The 22,509-nt window shown below is 43.1% G+C and overlaps 1 protein-coding gene across 1 annotated transcript; it reads right to left on the bottom strand.

Annotated features, from left to right (window-relative positions):
* Positions 1-18,069: 18,069 nt before the first annotated feature.
* LOC133001427 (natterin-3-like) lies at positions 18,070-20,703 on the bottom strand. The gene is made up of 2 exons (XM_061071001.1): positions 19,614-20,703; positions 18,070-18,110 (listed from the first exon to the last, which is right to left on the bottom strand). The coding sequence occupies exons 1-2, from the start codon at positions 20,701-20,703 to the stop codon at positions 18,070-18,072; spliced, it is 1,131 nt and encodes a 376-aa protein (XP_060926984.1).
* Between the last annotated feature and the right edge of the window lie 1,806 nt (positions 20,704-22,509).

Raw genomic sequence — 22,509 nt, 5'->3', positions numbered from 1 at the left:
TTTAATCCTATTCTGGGTCTTTCAATGTTAATGATTTTAATCTGGTATCATTATTTCTAATGTTGAAAATTGTCTGACTAACAATAGTTATCTTATGTTTAAGCTTAGTACAAGTACAAGCTTTATTGCTGTTACAACATGAGCAGACCTGAGTGTTAAATAATACGTTAGATGAAAATACACTCAATGTATAAATCATACTTTTTAAAAGACTTTTACTGTTTGTGTCTATTTAAAATTTACTATGAAAATGGTATTTATAAAAATCCACCTTCAGTTATACCATCACTGTTATAATTTACTATTCACACTATTAATAGTCGCAGTTTATGAAACTATTCTCGATGATCTAAAGTAGTTTTTTCTATTTGAATTAAACAACTATTATATATATATATATATATATATATATATATATATATATATATATTTATTATAGTGCAACAATTAATGATACTTTAATTTTAAAGTCTTTAGCTGAAACACTGTAATAAAACAATAGTGTAAATCTCAAACTGTACTAATAACATCACTATATGTGGAAGAGCCTGAGCAGCACTCACCTTCACAGCCGCTCCCCCACTGGCTCCCTCACCTGCTGCTTTATAAACCTGATTTATGACTGAATCATAAACACGCGCTGACCTCGACCAATCAACACAAACTGGTGCAACAGCTGAGGAGGACTGGGGGCTGCTTCTTATTATTATTTCTTTGGATTTGGTTTTTAAGATTTTCTTCCTTGTGAATGTTTGTTTATTGTTGGTTTATTTGATGGTTAGTGGTTGTGTTGGTTGGTTTATTTCTTGGTTTATAGGTTTGTTGGTGAGTTTGTTAGTTGTTTTGTAGTCTTGTTAGTTGGTTGGTTCACTTGTTAGTTTGGTTTGTTTGTGGTTTGTTTCACTAGTTAGTTGGTTTTATGTGGTTTGTCTGAGACAGAAGTGAGAAAGTCCATCAGTAACTTTCCTGTGTAAAGTGATCGTGCTGTTCTCCTGATCCATTGTGACCTGAGGGCAAATAAATCCAGGATAAGATTCAGGATTATTAACGTGTAAAGTGTAACAGGCTGATAAGGACGTGACTTATCATCGGCTCTTTTGTTCACACTATCTCACTCAATGACCTGAAGTGTATCAGCTGATAATCACAGAATTACTACAGGGAATAAAAGAATCTCCTCTCATGACAGAGAGAAGAAATCAATCACTTCATCACTTCTTCTTAGTCGACATCACGTGAGAGGTCGAGATAATGAGCTGAACCTCGAAGGAAAACTCAATAAATAAAAATTATCTTGACTCAACGACAACGACATCTCATAGTTTTCATCAGTTTGATCAGTTGCCATGGAGACGGCTCAGGTGTCACTAAGTCGCATGATGACCTGTCTGGCCTGTAGATTTGAATTGTCCATCAATAAACACAAAACTGGTTATTTGTTCTTTGTATTTACAAATCGAATTGAAAATCCAGTCTAAGAATAATATATGAATATAAAATACATCACATGCAATATTTGGAGTATTAATTAATTATGTTATAAGTAGGGATGTCCGATATTGACTTTTTTCCGATATCCGATATTCTCCAAATTCTTAATTTCCGATACCGATTTCAACCGATATGGTATACCGATATACATATGCAGGCGTTTTTTCCCCCAGACTAATTTTAGGTCCCATCACATTATTTTCTGCCATACATTGTCTATATAAAAATAAGGAAACTACTTCAACTTATGGAAAAGTTCCATATTTATTAACATTTTGTCAACAGATTGGATCATCATACTTTTCCTGAGATCATCCTGACAATGCCAATTACAACTAGGACAAATCTGATTTCATAAAAGTGCAAAGATATAGCCTAGAGACAGACTCAGTCCTTAGCCCATTACTTGGACTAATACAGTATTTGTCAATTTAAAATATAAACTGGGCTCAATCAGCCCTGCTAAACATGAGCAAAAACACAACCTGTAATATTAATGTGGTGTGCAATAAAAACAAGAAAGGCACACAGTTCAGTTCAATTCAAACAGAGTAGTAAACAAAACACCTTTTGTCCAGAAAATGATGCTGAAAGATTGATGGGCCATATGTAACTGTCCATAACTTGGCTAAAACAATCATTACAAATATAAACCGTTTCTTTCTGCCCTCTCTTTCATAATGAATAACAAAAAATGTGCAAATAAAAAAGGCACAAAACTAAAAACAGCTTCAGTTGAAAGAAGCAAACATAAATTAGAGTGCAACGACTTAAAGTGCTCTAATTCTCATCCTCGTACTACTGTTTAAGAGGGAGATTTTTCTGAATGAAAATAAGCATCTCAGCATTGTCGCAATGTATACGATTCCTCTTCTCGTCGATGACATGCGAGACAGCACTGAACAGCCGTTCGCTGTCTACACTGGTGCAGGGTGCAGTGAGGTACTTGCGTGCTACATGGGCAAGAGCAGGGAAGCTGACTGTTTGAGCGACAGTTGCGTTGTTTTCTGCAGGGAGTCCTTTCCTCCCTCGTTGTTGTTTTGCCTTACTTTGCTGCAAAAACGCTTCGTGTGCCTAGGGGTGGTTCTTCTTAATGTGACAGATTAAATTCGAAGTGTTGAATGACGAAGCCTTGCTCCCCCCTCGCATGACATGCGCCTCACAATCTTTACAAACCGCAAATCTGCTATCCGCAGGTGAAACGTTAAAAACATTCCAGACCGCAGACATTTTGTGAAGCAACTAGCGGGCAACCTGTTAGCCACACTAACCACACTCTTCTGTTGTTGTTTTGGTTCCTGGTGCGGTTTGTTGATGTCATCAATTGCGCACCGGTAAATGTCAGGACCCAACAAGCAGCAGCGGCAGCACAACCCAGGCATTATAATCGGTTTTCATTATCGGTGGAAAATCCGATAACGATATGAACAGATATTAAAAAAATAGGCTAATATCGGCCGACCGATATTATCGGACATCCCTAGTTATAAGCTCAACAAATGAGACTTGATCTTTAATGTAGGAGCTTCTTTACATTGTGCTGTTGGTGATGTCTTAGTGCCACCTGCTGGATGTATTGGATATTTCAACATCTACTTTGATTTTTTTGTTTAGACCTTGTTCCATCTGCTGACATGGAGGGGGTGGAGTTTATGACCTATACTACAACCAGCCACCAGGGGGTGATTGAGATGTTTTGAGTAATCATGCCGTCCATCTTTAGGCTGTTAGCTAGGTAACTGTTGAACCCCCCAGTTTCCCGGTGTTATGCTAAGCTAAGCTAATTGCCTCCTGTTTCTACAGTAACTGAAACAAATCATCTTAGCACTATCAGTGTTGTACTTCACGCCCTTCATGTCCCACACCAGGTTTCCCTCATAGTTGGATTTTCTCTTTAAATTCTTGAAGCGTTCTCTCAATATAATCAAAAGAAATGAAGAAGAAGCTTTGGTTAAAACAAGGAAAGAGACAAATATTCAGAAAACGACCATCGAAGAGTTCACAGGTTTGAACTTCAAATTACAACTTTGAACAACACCATGAGGTTTGCACCACACTGCCCTCTGGTGGCATCAAACAGAAACCAGTCAGATCATTGTTATTGTTCACTGCACCGGATTTTATTATTAAATCAAAACAGATTTTCTTTCATTTAATTTAAAATCTTTAGAATTTAAGTTTTTTTTGTTCCTTCAAGAAACAAGAGAAAGTTGATGCTTTGTTTCTCCCTCCCTCCCTCCTACTTTCTTTCTTTCTTTCTTTCTTTCTTTTTCACTCCTTCCCTCTTTCCCTCCCTCCGTCCCTCCCTCCCTTCCCTCCCTCCATCCCTCTCTCCATCCCTCCCTTCTGTCCCTGCTACTTTCTTTCTTCCTCCCTCCCTCCCTCATCCCTTCCTTCCCTCCTCCCTTCTTTCTCCCTCCCTCCCTTTTTCTTATTGACGAAGAAAAGACAAGATGATGACTTCTTTACTTCTTTTGGACCAATAAGAAACAAACATGGCAACTCTCTGTAATATACTGATAAAGAAAGTCTGCACATCAGCACATATTTATAAGATGATAATTGTTGTGCAATAATGGTTAGGCGTTCAATAAATGTGGTTATCAAAATTTATTATAAAACATTAATATTTAAAATATTAATATTAAATCATAACTTTAGTTTGTTTGTGCTCTGACAGGCAAGGTTGATTTGCCTATATGTAAAACCAACGGTGTTCATCTCCTGCTGATGATTGGTCCAGCCAATGAGAATCGAGCACATGCTGAGTTGGACCAATTCAATTGGTAGAGATGGAGGAAGAGGGAAACCGAGAGAGGGAGGGAGAGACAGAGAGACAGAGAGACAGAGAGAGCAGGTGAAACGACAGGTGAGTTCAGCTGTTTGTTTTTATTTGATAAAGAACTGTCATCATCATGATGAGATCATAGTGAGAGAGGTGTATGTAGATGTGTTTAATATCTAAATGTGTCTCAGGATGATCCATCTGTTGCTGATTTGCTTCGTCTCCTGCGTCGTCCTCGGCAGCAGCGAACAAACAGAGAAGAAGAGCGGAGTGATCGAGGAAGAGCCGCTCTCTCACCTCGAGGACCAACACGACCACGACCACGAGCACAAGCACGAAGCTCTTCTGGAACCAGATGGAGCGAGAAGCTTCACCCAGCTCGCCCCAGAGGAGAGCATCACTCAGCTCGCGTGAGTTTACGACTTACTTCGTAAACTCACGCGAGCTTTGGTGTTTTGCGCACCTACAGCATCATCAACACGTCACGCCAGGAGGAGGACCCAACGAGCCAGGAAGGCAGGACTGCCTAGTGAACCAGCCAACGAGGCACTCCTGCGTGTACAAGAACCTCTGTCACTCAAAGTACATGGATATATAAAGTATGTGCGCACTTTGTCTAAGCGCCATCATTCGTTGAATGTTACTCAACATGAACCGTCTTTTAGTTATCGGCATCGTCCTCTTGGTCATCCTCTGCAGCAACGAGCATGCAGAGAAGAACAGCGGAGTGATCGAGGAAGAGCCGCTCTCTCACCTCGAGGACCAACACGACCACGTGCTCGACCACGGCTATGACCACGACCACGACCAAGACCACGAGCACGACCACGAAGCTCTTCTGGAACCAGATGGAGTGAGAAGCTTCAACCAACTCGCCCCAGAGGAGAGCATCACTCAGTTCGCGTGAGTTTACGACTTACAGCCTCTTGGTGTTTTGCTTTGTTTTTCTGTAAAGTTGTTACCATCAACGCAGACACTCAGACGTCAGAGTATCAGTTGTGCTCGTATCCGCGAGTGGCTTCGATGAAGTTCTCTCTCTTCACTCATGTTTCACCTTTAAGTCTGTGAACCTGTCACTCGCAATCTGTTGCAGTTCTACATCCTCACGGTTTCATAGTTCAGTAGTTTTTGCATAAAACAAACTAACAAACAACCTGATGACAACTTAACGTCCTCGGTGGATTTAATGAAACAAATGACAGAGTTCAGGTGAAATGAGGAAAAGACTCTTTCACAGACGTGTGTGTACGTGTCCTCTGTCTCTCATGAGTCTCCTGCTCAGGGCCTCATTTATAACCGTTGCGTCTGAAAATTCCTTTGTGTTAATTCACGTGGCGACCGCCATTTTGTGCTCACGTGGCGACATTAGCACAGGCTACATTTTGGATGTGACAAGACCATGTCACCACGTGACTGCGTCATACGTCATTGGCAGGCACGCAGGCACGCAGGCGCACACACACACACACACACACACACACACACACACACACACACACACACACACACACACACACACACACACACACACACACACACACACACACACACACACACACACCACAGGTTTTACATGTATGGTCTGAATTGTGATAAGTGCTGTTGCTCTGTCTATCTTTGAAATATTAGAGTTTGTTAAAATGATGAATCATTAAATAACATTAACTTTATTTCCCCTTTTTAATAAATGCTTTTGTAATTACAGTATCTGTAGTCTGTGATTATTTGTGCATATGTGTGTGAATGCAGCTGGATTATGATAGCCTGTGCTCGACCTCAAAACCCTTCATTGTTTATTATATAATCATTAATATTAATTATTGAGATTATTAATTTAACTTTTATCATATGAGACTGATATTTATAGTTTGACTCGTTGGTCCCTGTAACCAGGGTGGTGAACCGCTACGATAAGTAATAATTACAGATTGTATCATTCTTAATTGATAATTTTATTGTTTTCATTAATTATTTAACTATTATTAATTGATAACCTTATCATTTCTAATTAATTATTTAACTATTCTTAAGTGATAGCCTTATCATTTTTAATTATTTTCAATAAATAATTTTATTATTTTAATAATCATATTTCATGATTATTAATAATTAGCCAACGTCAAGTCTACTCCTATTGCACAACATAAATGGTGCCCCCTGTGAGGCCATCTAACTCCAGCTGTATCATAATACTTTGTACAATAATCCAGATTCATTTTTCCCAGAAATTTTTTTTTTGAAAAATTAATTTTAATTTTTTTTTAATTTTGAATTGATCATGATTAATTGTTAAAGAAGAAAATTATTTTGGAAATGTATTCTTTTTGCAAATTTTTATTTTTAATTAATTTGCACCTTTGCCAAACAGGTATACCAGTGCCTTGTGTATCCGTAATTGGTTGCTCATCTCAATGCACAATAATTATAATTAATTTTTTTAAATTGCTTACCAGAATGTTGAGTACCTAATCCCCCGTTCACATACTCCCAATCAGCAACTTGGTACCTAGGCAGCAATTTTTTAAAGATTTGGGAGAAGGAACCAACATTGGGACAAACAGCTTATGTCTTTAAGGTAAAGCTCTGGACAAGGCATCAGCCATCACATTTTCAGAACCCTTAATATGACGTATCTCCAGATGGTATGGTTGTAAAAACAAACACCATCTCATTAAGCGTTGGTTTGAGCTCTGTAGCGAATGCAGAAAAGTTAAAGGATTGTGGTCAGTGTACACCACTAAAGGCCTACATCCTTGACCGATGTACACCTCAAAGTGCTGCAAGGCCCAAATTAATGCCAGGGCTTCTTTCTCTATAATAGAGTGATTCAACTGGTAAGAGTTAAACTTGCGAGAGAAAAAGCTGACTGGCCTCTCAATCCCTGTTGCATCTTGCTGCAGCAACACAGCACCAGCACCCAAATTGCTGGCATCCACCTTCAGCTGGACAGGTTTTTCCAACTGTGGAGCTGCAAGCACAGGAGCACAAGTTAGCAAAGTTTTCACTTCATTAAAGGCTTCCTGACACCGATCTGACCACTGGAATTTAACCTTTTGGCTCATCAGGTCAGTCAAAGGAGCAACAACTGCTGACAAGTTTGGACAGAACCCCCGATAATAACCCACCATACCAAGAAACCTGGAAAGCTCCCTCTTTGTAGTGGGAGAAGGAAACTTCTCAATGGCCTCCAACTTTGCTGTTAGAGGGCACACCACACCCTGCCCAACCACTTTACCCAGATATATATATTTTTCTTTTTACCAGTCTGTGCTCGGGTTACTCTAACTGCTGGAAATACCTCTGGGTAAACAGGTTCCCTCACCACTGGGTTAGAACAACCTACCAGTGAAGGCAGTAGATCAGGCCATACTTTGTTTCCAGCCAGATCATTCCCTAGGATAATCGCCACTCCTGGAACCGGTAATGATGGCCGGACTCCCATGGACACCTGTCCCTTAACCAGTGGTGGAATGTAACAAAGTATTTTTACTTCGTTACTGTACTTAAGTAAATTTTTACGTATCTGTACTTTACTTAAGTAAAAATAATAGTGCATACTTTTTACTTTTACTCCATTACATTTTGCAGCTATTATCTATACTTTTACTCCGCTACATTTCAACAATATGAGTCGTTACTCGTTACATTTTATGAACACAGTTTCGCCAAAATGTTGCTGTGACGGAGCGGCTCCGTCACTGACCACCAGCGCTCCACACACGCACACAGAGTCACACACACGCACACGCAGCCACACACATGCCAACAAACATTTCCACTCTTCCTGTTAAAGTTCATAGTTAATCACTATCTAACCATCAGCTACTCTGTTTAGCGCTGGGCCGACAGAGGGTGCACACTCCACTCGTCAGCTCCGCATCTGGGTTACACACACATACGCACACACACACACACAGTCACACACAGTGGCTGGTAGCCAGCCGTCCGGACCACTCTGTGAAGAAGGAGGAGGAGACGTTTCTTTAGTTTTAACGCGGCCACTTTATTTATTGCCTGTCCACCGGAGCAACACTCTCATCACCTCTAGGTGCTCGTTCACTTCTCGTATTCACACACTTCTTGCGCAAGTTACCCAGGTGCACTACGTCCCTCTCTGGGCCCGTTCCTTAAAGGGGCAGGCCATACCTGCAAATGTTGTTGCTTATAATTATTACTAGTAGTGACTCCCCAGATGAGACACATAACCCTCATGTAGATAAGGTGCATAACCCAGATCACATTCTCCTGCATTTAGTTTTGGGTTAGTATGGAATTTTACAGCATCCAGTGCCTTCTCCCTGTCAATCTGCTGGGCACGAGCCGCAAGGGCAGCACGCTTAGGTCCCCTGCTATTTTGGGGAACCTTGTTCTGTGACCTGAGGGCAGGACACTCGTCCTTCCAGTGTCCCTCCCCTAGACAATAGTTACAGGTTCTGGTTTCATTCCCTTTATCCCTCGAGCCATACGAGGACTTTAACTCTGGACTCAAAACCTCTCCACTCAGTTTAACCTGACGACCACTAGATAGATCTTCCCTGTGCCACCAGTCATACATCTTATGGGTTAAGGAGTATTCATCAGCCAACACAGCAGCCTCTCTTACCGTTCCAACTTGCTGCTCATTTAGGCAAGTAGTAACTCGGTCAGGAAGAATATCTTTGAACTGCTCCAACAGAACCAATTCCTTAAGACCTTCCATTTCATTTACCTCAGAAGCTAGAAGCCAGCGATTAAATTGGGTGGTCAGTCCTCGCACCAGCTCTACATATGTTTGCCCTTCTGATTTTCTCAGTTTCCTGAACTGCTGGCGATACGCCTCCGGCACAAGTTCATAGGCCCTAAGTACTGCAGCCTTAACCTTGAAATAGTTCTGAGTATCCGCTACACTTAGAGCAGACAATGCCTCTTGAGCCTTACCTGTGAGCACACATTGTAAGAGCAACGTCTTCTCTACATCAGTCCACTGGCGTGCTTGACCTAACCGCTCAAAAAGACCAAAGAAAGTATCCACATCCTTTTCACAAAATGTTGGTAGCAACTTTAAATTATAAACTACATCAAAAGTATCTGTGGACACTGCTGCCACAACTGGTGACAACTTACCCTCTTTAATCAGCTCCAGTTCAAGCAGCCTAGTAGTTACTTTTAATCGTTCAAACTCCCATTCTTGCTCCCTGGCATGAACTTCACTTTCCTGTTGGTGATGTAGCAACATCATTTCTTTCTTCTGTTCAAATGTTATGGCACCAAAATCAGAAAGGAAAAAAGCTTGTACTGCCCTTTAACCTGGATCTGGCCGCTACTTCCTCATCAGCAACAACCTAGTCTCTGGAAGAATCAGAAGGGGGGAGCACTGGCAAAACACCAACCTTTTCTAACTGGGCCTTTAAAGTAGCGTACATTACTTCCTTGCGAACCGTTTTAGGAAGCTCCATTTCATAATGCTCAGCAATTTTTAGCAACTGCTCCCTGGTACCTTTTCCGTGCACCTCCACACTGGGAAACTGCACAAAATCCTCCATGGTAGCCATCGTTTCAAAAAACCCACCCCAGATTTTTCTGTTTAATTTATATACATTTCATCACCTTTGGAATACCTCTCCCCTGACTATCTGCCTAACCAATGCTAACTACCTTCTCTAGACCCTAGTCTTCATGCATTTCATGACAGGTGTTTTAAACACAAAACCAATGACCAGGTAAAGCCCCAGCTATGCTGTTACTCACCGGACGGACATGGACGTGTACCCAAGACACGAAGTCAAATCATGTTTATGCACAAAAATAACAATCCAACAGCCCCCCCGAGAGAGATACTGTTGCTTAGTCCTACCAGGAAAGGTAACTCCAAAGGTAAATCCCTCTAATTAGTGCCTGATAATGAATTCAATTAGTCCCAGTGATGTAAGCTCCAAGTACTACATTCACTCTCTAAAGTTATCACACACTCTGGTCAACCAGTGCACTATTCCAGGGGAACCTTAACCTACTAGAGGCCTATTACGTTCTCCGTATAGAAAAGACTGAGAAACAAACCTGGATCTGGATTTCGGACGAGCCCCCACTTGTTACTCCTTGGCTCAGGTGGTGCAACAAGAACCACAGACAGCCACAAAGTTCTGTAGTCATAGTCTTTATTCTAGCAAGAATAAATACAAACAAAACCTCCAGATGCCCCTGTGGAGGTAGACCCGGTGAATGAGAGAGAGACAGAGCCCAGTCTGCAGGGCTCCCAAGTAGTGGTTCCCCAGGTGTTCCACATTCCCACTGATCATCTGTCCGACTCCGCCGACAGGAGCCTGAAAACACGCCCAAGCACAGGAGACAACTCCAGGGTTGTCACAACTGTGTTTCTCTCTGCAGAATCCTCGTGGACAGAATCGACATCGACAAAGACGATGTCGACATAGCCGCCGACACCGACATCACACTGCAGATCAGCGCCGACACCGGTAAAAAGTTCCGCTTACAACTTTCACTCAGAACTCAACTGTTAATAAAATACATTAAATATGTGAATGTTCTGTAAACTAGAAAGAATTTTCAAGGTTTAGGGAGGACGGACGTTTAAAGTGGACCTCAGAGGTGGAGCAGGTAGAGGAAGTGGAGGAGGTATGGGAAGTGATGGAAGTGAAGGGAGCGGAGGAGGTAGAGGAAGAGGAGGAAGTGGAGGAGGAAGAGGAAGTGGAATAGGTGGAGGAGGAAGTGAAGGAGGTATAAGAAGTGATGGAAGTGAAGGAAGCGGAGGAGGTAGAGGAGGAGGTGGAGCAGGTGGACAAGATAGAGGACATGGAATAGGTGGAGGAGGAAGTGAAGGAGGTATCAGAAGTGATGGAAGTGAAGGAAGCGGAGGAGGTAGAGGAAGAGGAGAAAGTGGAGGAAGTGAAGGAGGTAGAGGACGTGGAATAGGTGGAGGAGGAAGTGAAGGGAGCGGAGGAGGTAGAGGAAGAGGAGGAAGTGGAGGAGGTAGAGGACGTGGAATAGTTGGAGGAGGAAGTGGAGGAGGTATAAGAAGTGATGATAGTGAAGGAAGTGGAGGAATTAGAGGAGGAGGTGGAGCAGGTGGACAAGATAGAGGACATGGAATAGGTGGAGGAGGAAGTGAAGGAGGTATAAGAAGTGATGGAAGTGAAGGGAGCGGAGGACGTAGAGGAAGAGGAGGAAGTGGAGAAGGTAGAGGACGTGGAATAGGTGGAGGAGGAAGTGGAGGAGGTATAAGAAGTGATGGAAGTGAGGGAAGTCAACGAGGAAGAGGAGGAGGTAGAGGAGGAAATGGGGGAGGTATAAGAAGTGATGGAAGTGAAGGAAGTCGACTAGGAAGTGGAGGAGGTAGAGGAAGTGGAAGAGGTATAAGAAGTGATGGAAGTGAAGGAAGCAGACGAGGAAGTGGAGGAGGAAGACTACGAGGAGGAGGAGCCTAAGTCTGATCAGTTTGTCGTCACCTCCCACAGGTCACCCTCTCACGAAAGAAGATCTCAACATCCTCCAGATGCTGCAGGTGGATCTACACTTCACAGCCGCCGACACCGACATCAAACTGCAGATCAGCGCCAACACCGGTAAAAAGTTCTGCTTACAACTTTCACTCAGAACTCAACTGTTTATAAAATACATTAAATATGTGAAGGTTCTGTAAACTAGGAAGAATTTTCAAGGTTTAGGGAGGACGGACGTTTAAAGTGGACCTCAGAGGTGGAGTAGGTAGAGGAAGTGGAGGAGGTATGGGAAGTGATGGAAGTGAAGGGAGCGGAGGAGGTAGAGGAAGAGGAGGAAGTGGAGGAGGTATGGGAAGTGGAATAGGTGGAGGAGGAAGTGGAGGAGGTATAAGAAGTGATGATAGTGAAGGAAGTGGAGGAGGTAGAGGAGGAGGTGGAGCAGGTGGACAAGATAGAGGACATGGAATAGGTGGAGGAGGAAGTGAAGGAGGTATAAGAAGTGATGGAAGTGAAGGAAGCGGAGGAGGTAGAGGAGAGGAGGAAGTGGAGGAGGTAGAGGAAGTGGAATAGGTGGAGGAGGAAGTGGAGGAGGTATAAGAAGTGATGATAGTGAAGGAAGTGGAGGAGGTAGAGGAGGAGGTGGAGCAGGTGGACAAGATAGAGGACATGGAATAGGTGGAGGAGGAAGTGAAGGAGGTATTAGAAGTGATGGAAGTGAAGGAAGCGGAGGAGGTAGAGGAAGAGGAGAAAGTGGAGGAGGTAGAGGAAGAAGAATAGGTGGAGGAGGAAGTGAAGGAGGTATAAGAAGTGATGGAAGTGAAGGAAGCGGAGGAGGTAGAGGAAGAGGAGAAAGTGGAGGAAGTGAAGGAGGTAGAGGACGTGGAATAGGTGGAGGAGGAAGAGGAGGAGGTATAAGAAGTGATGGAAGTGAAGGAAGTCGACGAGGAAGTGGAGGAGGTATAAGAAGTGATGGAAGTGAAGGAAGCGGAGGAGGTAGAGGAAGAGGAGGAAGTGGAGGAGGTAGAGGACATGGAATAGGTGGAGGAGGAAGTGGAGGAGGTATAAGAAGTGATGGAAGTGAGGGAAGTCAACGAGGAAGAGGAGGAAGTGGAGGAAGTGGAGGAGGTAGAGGAAGTGGAATAGGTATAAGAAGTGATGGAAGTGAAGGAAGTCAACGAGGAAGAGGAGGAGGTAGAGGAGGAAGTGGGGGAGGTATAAGAAGTGATGGAAGTGAAGGAAGTCGACTAGGAAGTGGAGGAGGTAGAGGAAGTGGAAGAGGTATAAGAAGTGATGGAAGTGAAGGAAGCAGACGAGGAAGTGGAGGAGGAAGAGTACGAGGAGGAGGAGCCTAAGTCTGATCAGTTTGTCGTCACCTCCCACAGGTCACCCTCTCACGAAAGAAGATCGCAACATCCTCCAGATGCTGCAGGTGGATCTACACTTCACAGCCGCCGACACCGACATCAAACTGCAGATCAGCGCCAACACCGGTAAAAAGTTCCGCTTACAACTTTCACTCAGAACTCAACTGTTTATAAAATACATTAAATATGTGAAGGTTCTGTAAACTAGGAAGAATTTTCAAGGTTTAGGGAGGACGGACGTTTAAAGTGGACCTCAGAGGTGGAGTAGGTAGAGGAAGTGGAGGAGGTATGGGAAGTGATGGAAGTGAAGGGAGCGGAGGAGGTAGAGGAGAGGAGGAAGTGGAGGAGGTAGAGGAAGTGGAATAGGTGGAGGAGGAAGTGGAGGAGGTATAAGAAGTGATGATAGTGAAGGAAGTGGAGGAGGTAGAGGAGGAGGTGGAGCAGGTGGACAAGATAGAGGACATGGAATAGGTGGAGGAGGAAGTGAAGGAGGTATCAGAAGTGATGGAAGTGAAGGAAGCGGAGGAGGTAGAGGAAGAGGAGAAAGTGGAGGAAGTGAAGGAGGTAGAGGACGTGGAATAGGTGGAGGAGGAAGTGAAGGGAGCGGAGGAGGTAGAGGAAGAGGAGGAAGTGGAGGAGGTAGAGGACGTGGAATAGTTGGAGGAGGAAGTGGAGGAGGTATAAGAAGTGATGATAGTGAAGGAAGTGGAGGAATTAGAGGAGGAGGTGGAGCAGGTGGACAAGATAGAGGACATGGAATAGGTGGAGGAGGAAGTTAAGGAGGTATAAGAAGTGATGGAAGTGAAGGGAGCGGAGGACGTAGAGGAAAAGGAGGAAGTGGAGAAGGTAGAGGACGTGGAATAGGTGGAGGAGGAAGTGGAGGAGGTATAAGAAGTGATGGAAGTGAGGGAAGTCAACGAGGAAGAGGAGGAGGTAGAGGAGGAAATGGGGGAGGTATAAGAAGTGATGGAAGTGAAGGAAGTCGACTAGGAAGTGGAGGAGGTAGAGGAAGTGGAAGAGGTATAAGAAGTGATGGAAGTGAAGGGAGCGGAGGACGTAGAGGAAGAGGAGGAAGTGGAGGAGGTAGAGGACGTGGAATAGGTGGAGGAGGAAGTGGAGGAGGTATAAGAAGTGATGATAGTGAAGGAAGTGGAGGAGGTAGAGGAGGAGGTGGAGCAGGTGGACAAGATAGAGGACATGGAATAGGTTGAGGAGGAAGTGAAGGAGGTATAATAAGTGATGGAAGTGAAGGAAGCAGAGGAGGTAGAGGAAGAGGAGAAAGTGGAGGAAGTGAAGGAGGTAGAGGATGTGGAATAGGTGGAGGAGGAGGTATAAGAAGTGATGGAAGTGAAGGGAGCGGAGGACGTGGAGGAAGAGGAGGAAGTGGAGAAGGTAGAGGACATGGAATAGGTGGAGGAGGAAGTGGAGGAGGTATAAGAAGTGATGGAAGTGAGGGAAGTCAACGAGGAAGAGGAGGAGGTAGAGGAGGAAATGGAAGAGGTATAAGAAGTGATGGAAGTGAAGGAAGCGGAGGAGGTAGAGGAAGAGGAGAAAGTGGAGGAAGTGAAGGAGGTAGAGGATGTGGAATAGGTGGAGGAGGAAGAGGAGGAGGTATAAGAAGTGATGGAAGTGAAGGGAGCGGAGGACGTAGAGGAAGAGGAGGAAGTGGAGAAGGTAGAGGACATGGAATAGGTGGAGGAGGAAGTGGAGGAGGTATAAGAAGTGATGGAAGTGAGGGAAGTCAACGAGGAAGAGGAGGAGGTATAAGAAGTGATGGAAGTGAAGGAAGCGGAGGAGGAAGAGGAAGAGGAGGAAGTGGAGGAGGTAGAGGACATGGAATAGGTGGAGGAGGAAGTGGAGGAGGTATAAGAAGTGATGGAAGTGAGGGAAGTCAACGAGGAAGAGGAGGAAGTGGAGGAAGTGGAGGAGGTAGAGGAAGTGGAATAGGTATAAGAAGTGATGGAAGTGAAGGAAGTCAACGAGGAAGAGGAGGAGGTAGAGGAGGAAGTGGGGGAGGTATAAGAAGTGATGGAAGTGAAGGAAGTCGACTAGGAACTGGAGGAGGTAGAGGAAGTGGAAGAGGTATAAGAAGTGATGGAAGTGAAGGAAGCAGACGAGGAAGTGGAGGAGGAAGAGTACGAGGAGGAGGAGCCTAAGTCTGATCAGTTTGTCGTCACCTCCCACAGGTCACCCTCTCACGAAAGAAGATCGCAACATCCTCCAGATGCTGCAGGTGGATCTACACTTCACAGCCGCTGACACCGACATCAAACTGCAGATCAGCGCCAACACCGGTAAAAAGTTCCGCTTACAAGTTTCACTCAGAACTGTTTATAAAATACATTAAATATGTGAAGGTTCTGTAAACTAGGAAGAATTTTCAAGGTTAAAGTGGACCTCAGACGTGGAGCAGGTAGAGGAAGTGGAGGAGGTATGGGAAGTGATGGAAGTGAAGGGAGCGGAGGAGGTAGAGGAAGAGGAGGAAGTGGAGGAGGTAGAGGAAGTGAAGGAGGTATGGGAAGTGATGGAAGTGAAGGGAGCGGAGGAGGTAGAGGAAGAGGAGGAAGTGGAGGAGGTAGAGGAAGTGGAATAGGTGGAGGAGGAAGTGGAAGAGGTATAAGAAGTGATGATAGTGAAGGAAGTGGAGGAGGTAGAGGAGGAGTTGGAGGAGGTGGACAAGGTAGAGGACTCGGAATAGGTGGAGGAGGAAGTGAAGGAGGTATAAGAAGTGATGGAAGTGAAGGAAGCGGAGGAGGTAGAGGAAGAGGAGAAAGTGGAGGAAGTGAAGGAGGTAGAGGACGTGGAATAGGTGGAGGAGGAAGTGGGGGAGGTATAAGAAGTGATGGACTTTAAGGAAGTCGACTAGGAAGTGGATGAGGTAGAGGAAGTGGAGGAGGTATAAGAAGTGATGGAAGTGAAGGAAGTCGACGAGGAACAGGAGGAGGTAGAGGATAAAGTGGGGGAGGTATAAGAAGTGATGAAGTGAAGGAAGTCGACGAGTAAGTGGAGGAGGAAGAGTACGAGGAGGAGGAGCCTAAGTCTGATCAGTTTGTCGTCACCTCCCACAGACGTCCCTGTCACAAAAGCAGATCTCAACATCCCCATGGTCCTGCAGGAGAATACAACACTTCACAGCCGCCCGCACCGACATCAACCTTCAGATCTCCGCCAACACCGTATTTTATTATTGATACATATGAAGTACAGTTTAATGCAAGAGGTAGTGATGGATAAAGTTTTCTCTAAAAAACAAGTTAAGTCTTTCATTCTCACTTTCCACCTTAAAACTATGAAATGAACTGAACTTGACATGTCCTCCAAAAAGTTCTTAAATGTTGTGTTGACTTGTTAAATGTTTAATGTTTGACATGTTTAATGTCATTGCACTAATATTTTTTCAAGATTCTCCTTTCATTAAAAATAACTGTTTTTGGATTGGATTTATGACCCCTTGTCCTTTTTTGCACTGTATAAGAGCGGCCCCCATCAAGTTGTTGGAAGTAACTAAGTAACTTTTACTTAAAGTACATTTTAAATGAACTACTTTTTACATTTACTTGAGTAGATTTTTAGATGGGTACTTTTACTTGTACTTAAGTAAAATTTCATCAAAGTAAAGGTACTTTTACTTGAGTACAATATTTCAGTACTTTTTACACCTCTGATGATTTTACTTTGAATGATACATTTATTAAAAGTTCCATTCACTTTTTGTTTACATTGTAAAACTTTAAAACTTCTGTTTGATCAATAATTTAAAATCACCTTCAGTTTATGAGTTTTTACTGCTTCATTTCTCCAGTTAAATCTTTTGCTGATAAACACTTTATTGATCAGTTTATTGATCAGTTTGCTGTTTCACAGGTTAAATGTCATAATTTACTGGTTTCATAGTTTTTAAAATTAATCAAACACGTTGATGTTTAACACTAAACCCCAGTTTTTTCTTTTTTTCTTGAATATGTTTAAAGTCAAAGTTTCTGGAGAAACATTCATAAAAACTTCTCTATATATTTTTTTAAAAGAACCAAAAATATTTAATTGTTCCTGTTTGAAATAAGTGAAAGCAGATTTCTTATTTCTCAACCACTTAAATCCTGAGTCGATCTTCAAACATGATCAATTTAGGTTTGAATCGATTTGTCTCAGTAACAAACAACGAGCAGCAGAGAAAACATTTATCATTATTTTCCTGAAGCTCTTTAACAGTTTAACAGTTTCTATAGAAACACTGAGTCCTTTAGCTTTCACTCAGTTGAAATACTGTGATGCGTCACCAGGGGGCAGCAGCACACAGACAACAACAAAGGAACAATAATGAAGTGGTTTGTTTTAATCTCACTAAATATATATATTATTGCTCAGCGTGACTCTGACCTTTCTGTTTCTGTTCATGAAAACGTATGGATTCCTTTGACCTCGGGGGTTCGATCCTTGTTTATCGATTATTTAAACCACAGACAGGAAGTGAACCTGTGATGTGACATCATTTAAATAAATAAAATCCCAGTTCACCTTAAAGCTCGTGTGCAGAAATCTACAGAAAACATTGAGCAATGTTCTAATGAGCGGCCGTTAGAGTCGAGGTCCTGCTCTGATGTGACAGCACCACTTTGTGTTGTATGTCCGTGTGTGATAAAGATAGATGGATAGAAAGAAAGATGGAGTCTATGTTTTATTTATCGGTGGTAAAGTGGCGGTGAGAGCTGCAGTGAAACCATCAGTCCACAACATGGCCGACCTGAGTGTGGCTGAGCGCTGCGTCGGAGGTCGACCTCGAAGTCGTACCGCTAGCGCCAAAGTAACCAAGTTCACCACAGCTGCAGTTCACCTAGAGGGCAGTAGTGAGGCAGGTAGAGCGACCGGAGCAAAACAGCAAAATGATTTTATATCAGAACTGAAAAAGTATCTTCAGTTGCCCAACAGCTCGTTAGATTCAGCTGAGCGTCCAGGACGAGTCTCTCTTAATGAGACACTGACAGAGACGAGCAGTTCACGGCCTGGAGACACTTCCTGAGGTGGATCTGTCAGAGACTGAAGGGAAGCACGATAAACACTATACTGATTAAATAATGATAGTAATTTTATTATTATAAGAAACACTGCACAAACAGAGACGTTTAAAACTTTAAAACAGGTTAAATATTGTGTGAGACTTGTCCTAATCATAATTATATTGTTTAAAAAGACAGAATTATTCTTAATGTAAGGAGAAATATTGCATTTCATTATCATTCATTCACTTATTTATTGTAAAGTAAAACAATTTACATTTTATTTGGTTTCATTTCATGTTACTTTTTTCTCCTGTGATTAATGATTAATGATGTTAATCATCATCATTAATGATGTCCACAATTGGGGTGATTCTACCTCTATATTGTTCTTTCTTCTCCTCCCCTACTTTGCTGCGCTTTCTGAATCGTGCACCTGATAATTTAATCCTTTTTTGATTCATCTTCAACTCTTTCCATCGCCTCCCCACACACACACACAAGAGAGTATGTGCTTGTGTTTTTCTGTCTGTTTAGACACAACTGACAAATGTGTGGATTAAGCAGTGTTTGGCAAGTTACTGAAAATTAGTAATTAGTTACAGTTTCTAGTCACTTCTTTTAAAAGTAATTGATTTACCCCACCAGTTACTGTATATCAAAAGTAATTAGTTACTAGGGAAAGTATCTTTTAAGTTACCTTTATGTCTGCTTTTTAAATGTAATGAATATGAACTGTACTGAACAGTCAAACACAATACATATATTTTTTAGACCTATTTATTGTAATCAACAGGGCAACAGGCCCATTTGTGGGTCATTTGGTACCGGGCCGCACTATTATCCGGTAATTTTTCAAAATAAAACCGTTTTATTTTGAAAAATTACCGGATCCTCTGCGTTATGACTCATGCTTTACGCATGTCAAGACGCTCGTCTCGGTCACGTCACTTTTTCGCTGAACACAAACCAGCACGGTATTTGTCAGACCCATTTGTCAACAAACCAGGTTAATCCAGCATGTTTGTTTAAGAAGAAGATCAGACGCTGGAGATCGCAAATGACGGCGGCCTTAAAAGTATTTTTGAGAAAACAACTCTACCGGTGTCCTGGATTAAAGTCACGGCAGAATGCCCTGAGATCGCCACAACAGCACTTACAACTCTGTTGCCATTTACGACATCATATCTGTAGTGACATGATAGACCGTTTGAAATATATCAATTTTCAGTATATTTTCCGGCCCGATTTGCTCGCAGCAAGCGAAAAAAATAGAACATACACCGGAACCATCGCTGCAGATCGCGAGCCGGCCGCGGCGCTGCCGGTGCGAACAGCCCAATTATTTAACATCGGCGCGGAAAGGAAGCGGACAGCTTTCGTGGCGCCTCGCGGCGCTTCTATCTCCGGTGCGTCCCCGGGTTTAGAAGATGATGTTGTGATGTGAATGTTTTGGTTTATATTGCATGTGTCACGTCATGATAAATCAGTCCCTTGTGCCGCCCTCTCGGCATTTTGCGCCCTAGGATACCGCCTACTTCGCCTATGCCAGGAGCCGCCCCTGGTATCGATTCTCGTGACATCCCTAGACACGGCTTGGCGTCGGCCACCGGCTTGCAGCGGGCCACTACCGCCCGCATTTCTCCGATCTGGACGCCGTCGTACGTCCCGGTGATGGACGTCCACTGCGTCTCTCCGTTGCGGTAGGTGCGGCTGAGCCGAGCCGTGTAGGGGAGGCCGGCCTTGATCTTGCGACCTTCCATGCGGACTTTGCAGGAGTAGTTGGGTTGAACCGTGAGCTCCACAGACACCAAGTGTCTGAGCGACTCCACCATGGTGGTTCCCTTGGTAAACTGTAGCGTCTTCTCGCTGCCCAGTTCGATTCTCCCGGAGCCGATGAATGGGATGTTAGCGGTGATACTGCCTTTGATGCCGAGCATGGTGGATCGGCCGATGTTCCACGTGGTCTCCACCTCGCTGGTCTTTGAGATGGTGACTGTCTTCGTCACCGCTTGGCACTCGTTGTTGGTGAGGACGGACATAAGCATGATCTCAGGAGGATACTGGAAGATGGCGACCTCGTCGATGGCGTACTTGACGTCACTGATGTGCTGGGTGTAGGCGTCCTTGTTGATGGCCAAGACCTCGTACGTCTTGTACCAGTACTCGTAGCCTTTCCAAGGCAGGAAGAAGGCCGTGAACCTAGGAACCACCTTCCCCAGGCCGTACTTGTTCTTGCCAACGTACGTGCTACCACCTTTGCACGTTCTGACTGAATCCTCCGGCACTGAACCGTAGGAGCCTTCCTTCCACTCCAGGAACTCAAAGTTGTCTTTGTTGGCCAGCAGCTTGAACTTGGGGTTGTGGTACTCACGGTCTCCATAGGGGTATCGGCAGTACGGGCCAAGGCTGGGGCTGTAGAAGCCGGCCTCACACCCGGATTGGCAGATGTAGTCTTGGCGCTTAGTGTAGCTGTTGTAGATGGAGACGGCTCCGTTGGGCAGAGAGCCGCTCCAGGCCTGCCACTCCAGGTTCACGTTATCGGTGAACATGTTCTGCTGCTGTGGACTCGTCACCACCCTGGCTGAGGTCAGAGCCATCAGGCCGCACAGCAACAACAGGGACAGCTTCATCTGGGGATCAAACACAAAACATTTCCATATCTTTATCATCAATACGATTAAAGCAGTTTTTAATAGAAACAGGATCTAAACATTCAATCTTTGGACATGAGAGTGGACGACTCCATCATGTCCTCTGGGCTGAGCACTGGAGACAAACTCCCCTAAAATAAAACTACATACTGTACTGATGTATTTTGTCAGATTTAGTTTGACATTTTTAATCCTATTCCGTGTCTTTCAACGTTAATGATTTTAATCTGTATCATTATTTGTAATGTTGAAAATTGTCTGACTTACAATAGTTATCTTATGTTTTATTTTTTTAAGTACAAGCTTTGTTCCTGTTACAACATGAGCAGACCTTAGTGTTAAATAACACGGTAGATGAAAATACACTCAATGTATAAATCATACGTTTTAAAAGACTTTAACTGTTTGTGTCCATTTAAAATTTACTATGAAAATCGTATATGAAAATCCACTTTCAGTTATACCATCACTGTTATAATTCACAATTCACACTATTAATAGTCGCAGTTGATCAAACTACTCTTTAAGCAGAATAATATAAGTCTTTGAATATCATGAGAATAGTGTAATATTTATTATCTTCACTTCACAAAAATCGATATACAGGTGTATCATGACCAGTCAAACAAAAAAGTCTTTAGATGCAAGTGGAAAAACACAACAGGAAGCCTGCTATTTTGCATTTAGTGGCCATTTTGGCCATATTGCAAATTTTTTGTTTGATGCACTTGTACCAGGGTTTTCATCGGATCAACGTCAAATTGAGACGAGTGTCATCACAACAAGATGGAGATAAAAACTGACTGACAAATTTTTTTCTAGTCACACGGTGTGACCGTGGCGTGGCGTCAAAGTTTGATTACATGCCATGAAAACAGGATGTTCTGTACATACATCAACCATGAATCCTTTGATGCTGAGCCGGTTAAATATCAAAAGAATCTTTGTTTTTATTATTATTTTCAGGCAAAACGCATGCAACGCTTCAAAATGCATGTGCTCGGGCCCGCCCAGTGCTGCTTTGCAGCCCTAGAAATTGTATTTGGTCTTGGTTTTATATATATATATATATATATATATATATTTTTTATTTTACATTTTTACCATCAATTTGAGAAATATCAAGAAAAGAGAAATACCCAAATACAGGCAGCTCAAAGTTTCAGATTAAAGAAATGTTTTGAGTATGTGTAAAGAAAAATGTAAATCTTTTCTATGAACTTAAAGTTGTTATGTTGATGATCAAATTAAGTAAGATTTGAATACCGTATTGTAATCTAACAGCTAGAAATTGACGTGTATAACTAAAAAATGACAAAGGATCCTCTTTCCCAAAGCTTGTCCACCCCTAAGGGTGCATGCACACCACTTTGGGAATCCCTGATGTCGCCAAATACAAGTTACGACGAGGCAATCAATGTTTTTCAGAATGATCACACATTTGGGACTGTACACCTCAAAGGATGAAATGTTTTTCCTTCTTAATAGGAGATGCACTTGACAATTCTGACACCAATCAGGCCTCATCCCCTGAAATTGACAATGAGGCAGTCGAAGAAATGAAGCTGCATGTACCAGGCCAAGATTGTTTCAGATGGAGCAGACAATACCTTAAACACTTCCTTGATGTTTGTTAAACACGATGATGAGGAAATATCTGATCATCACTTGTGACATAAGGGATACAGACTATACCCCATCCTATGATGAGTCCTTGTGATCAGAGACCATCCAAGGATTTCATAAGCGATCCAGACTATACCCCATCCTATGATCAGTCCTTGT

The sequence above is a fragment of the Limanda limanda genome, chromosome 5 (genome assembly GCF_963576545.1).
Source record: "Limanda limanda chromosome 5, fLimLim1.1, whole genome shotgun sequence".
Classification (NCBI taxonomy): domain Eukaryota; kingdom Metazoa; phylum Chordata; class Actinopteri; order Pleuronectiformes; family Pleuronectidae; genus Limanda; species Limanda limanda.
This window is presented reverse-complemented; position numbering and strand designations above follow the sequence as displayed.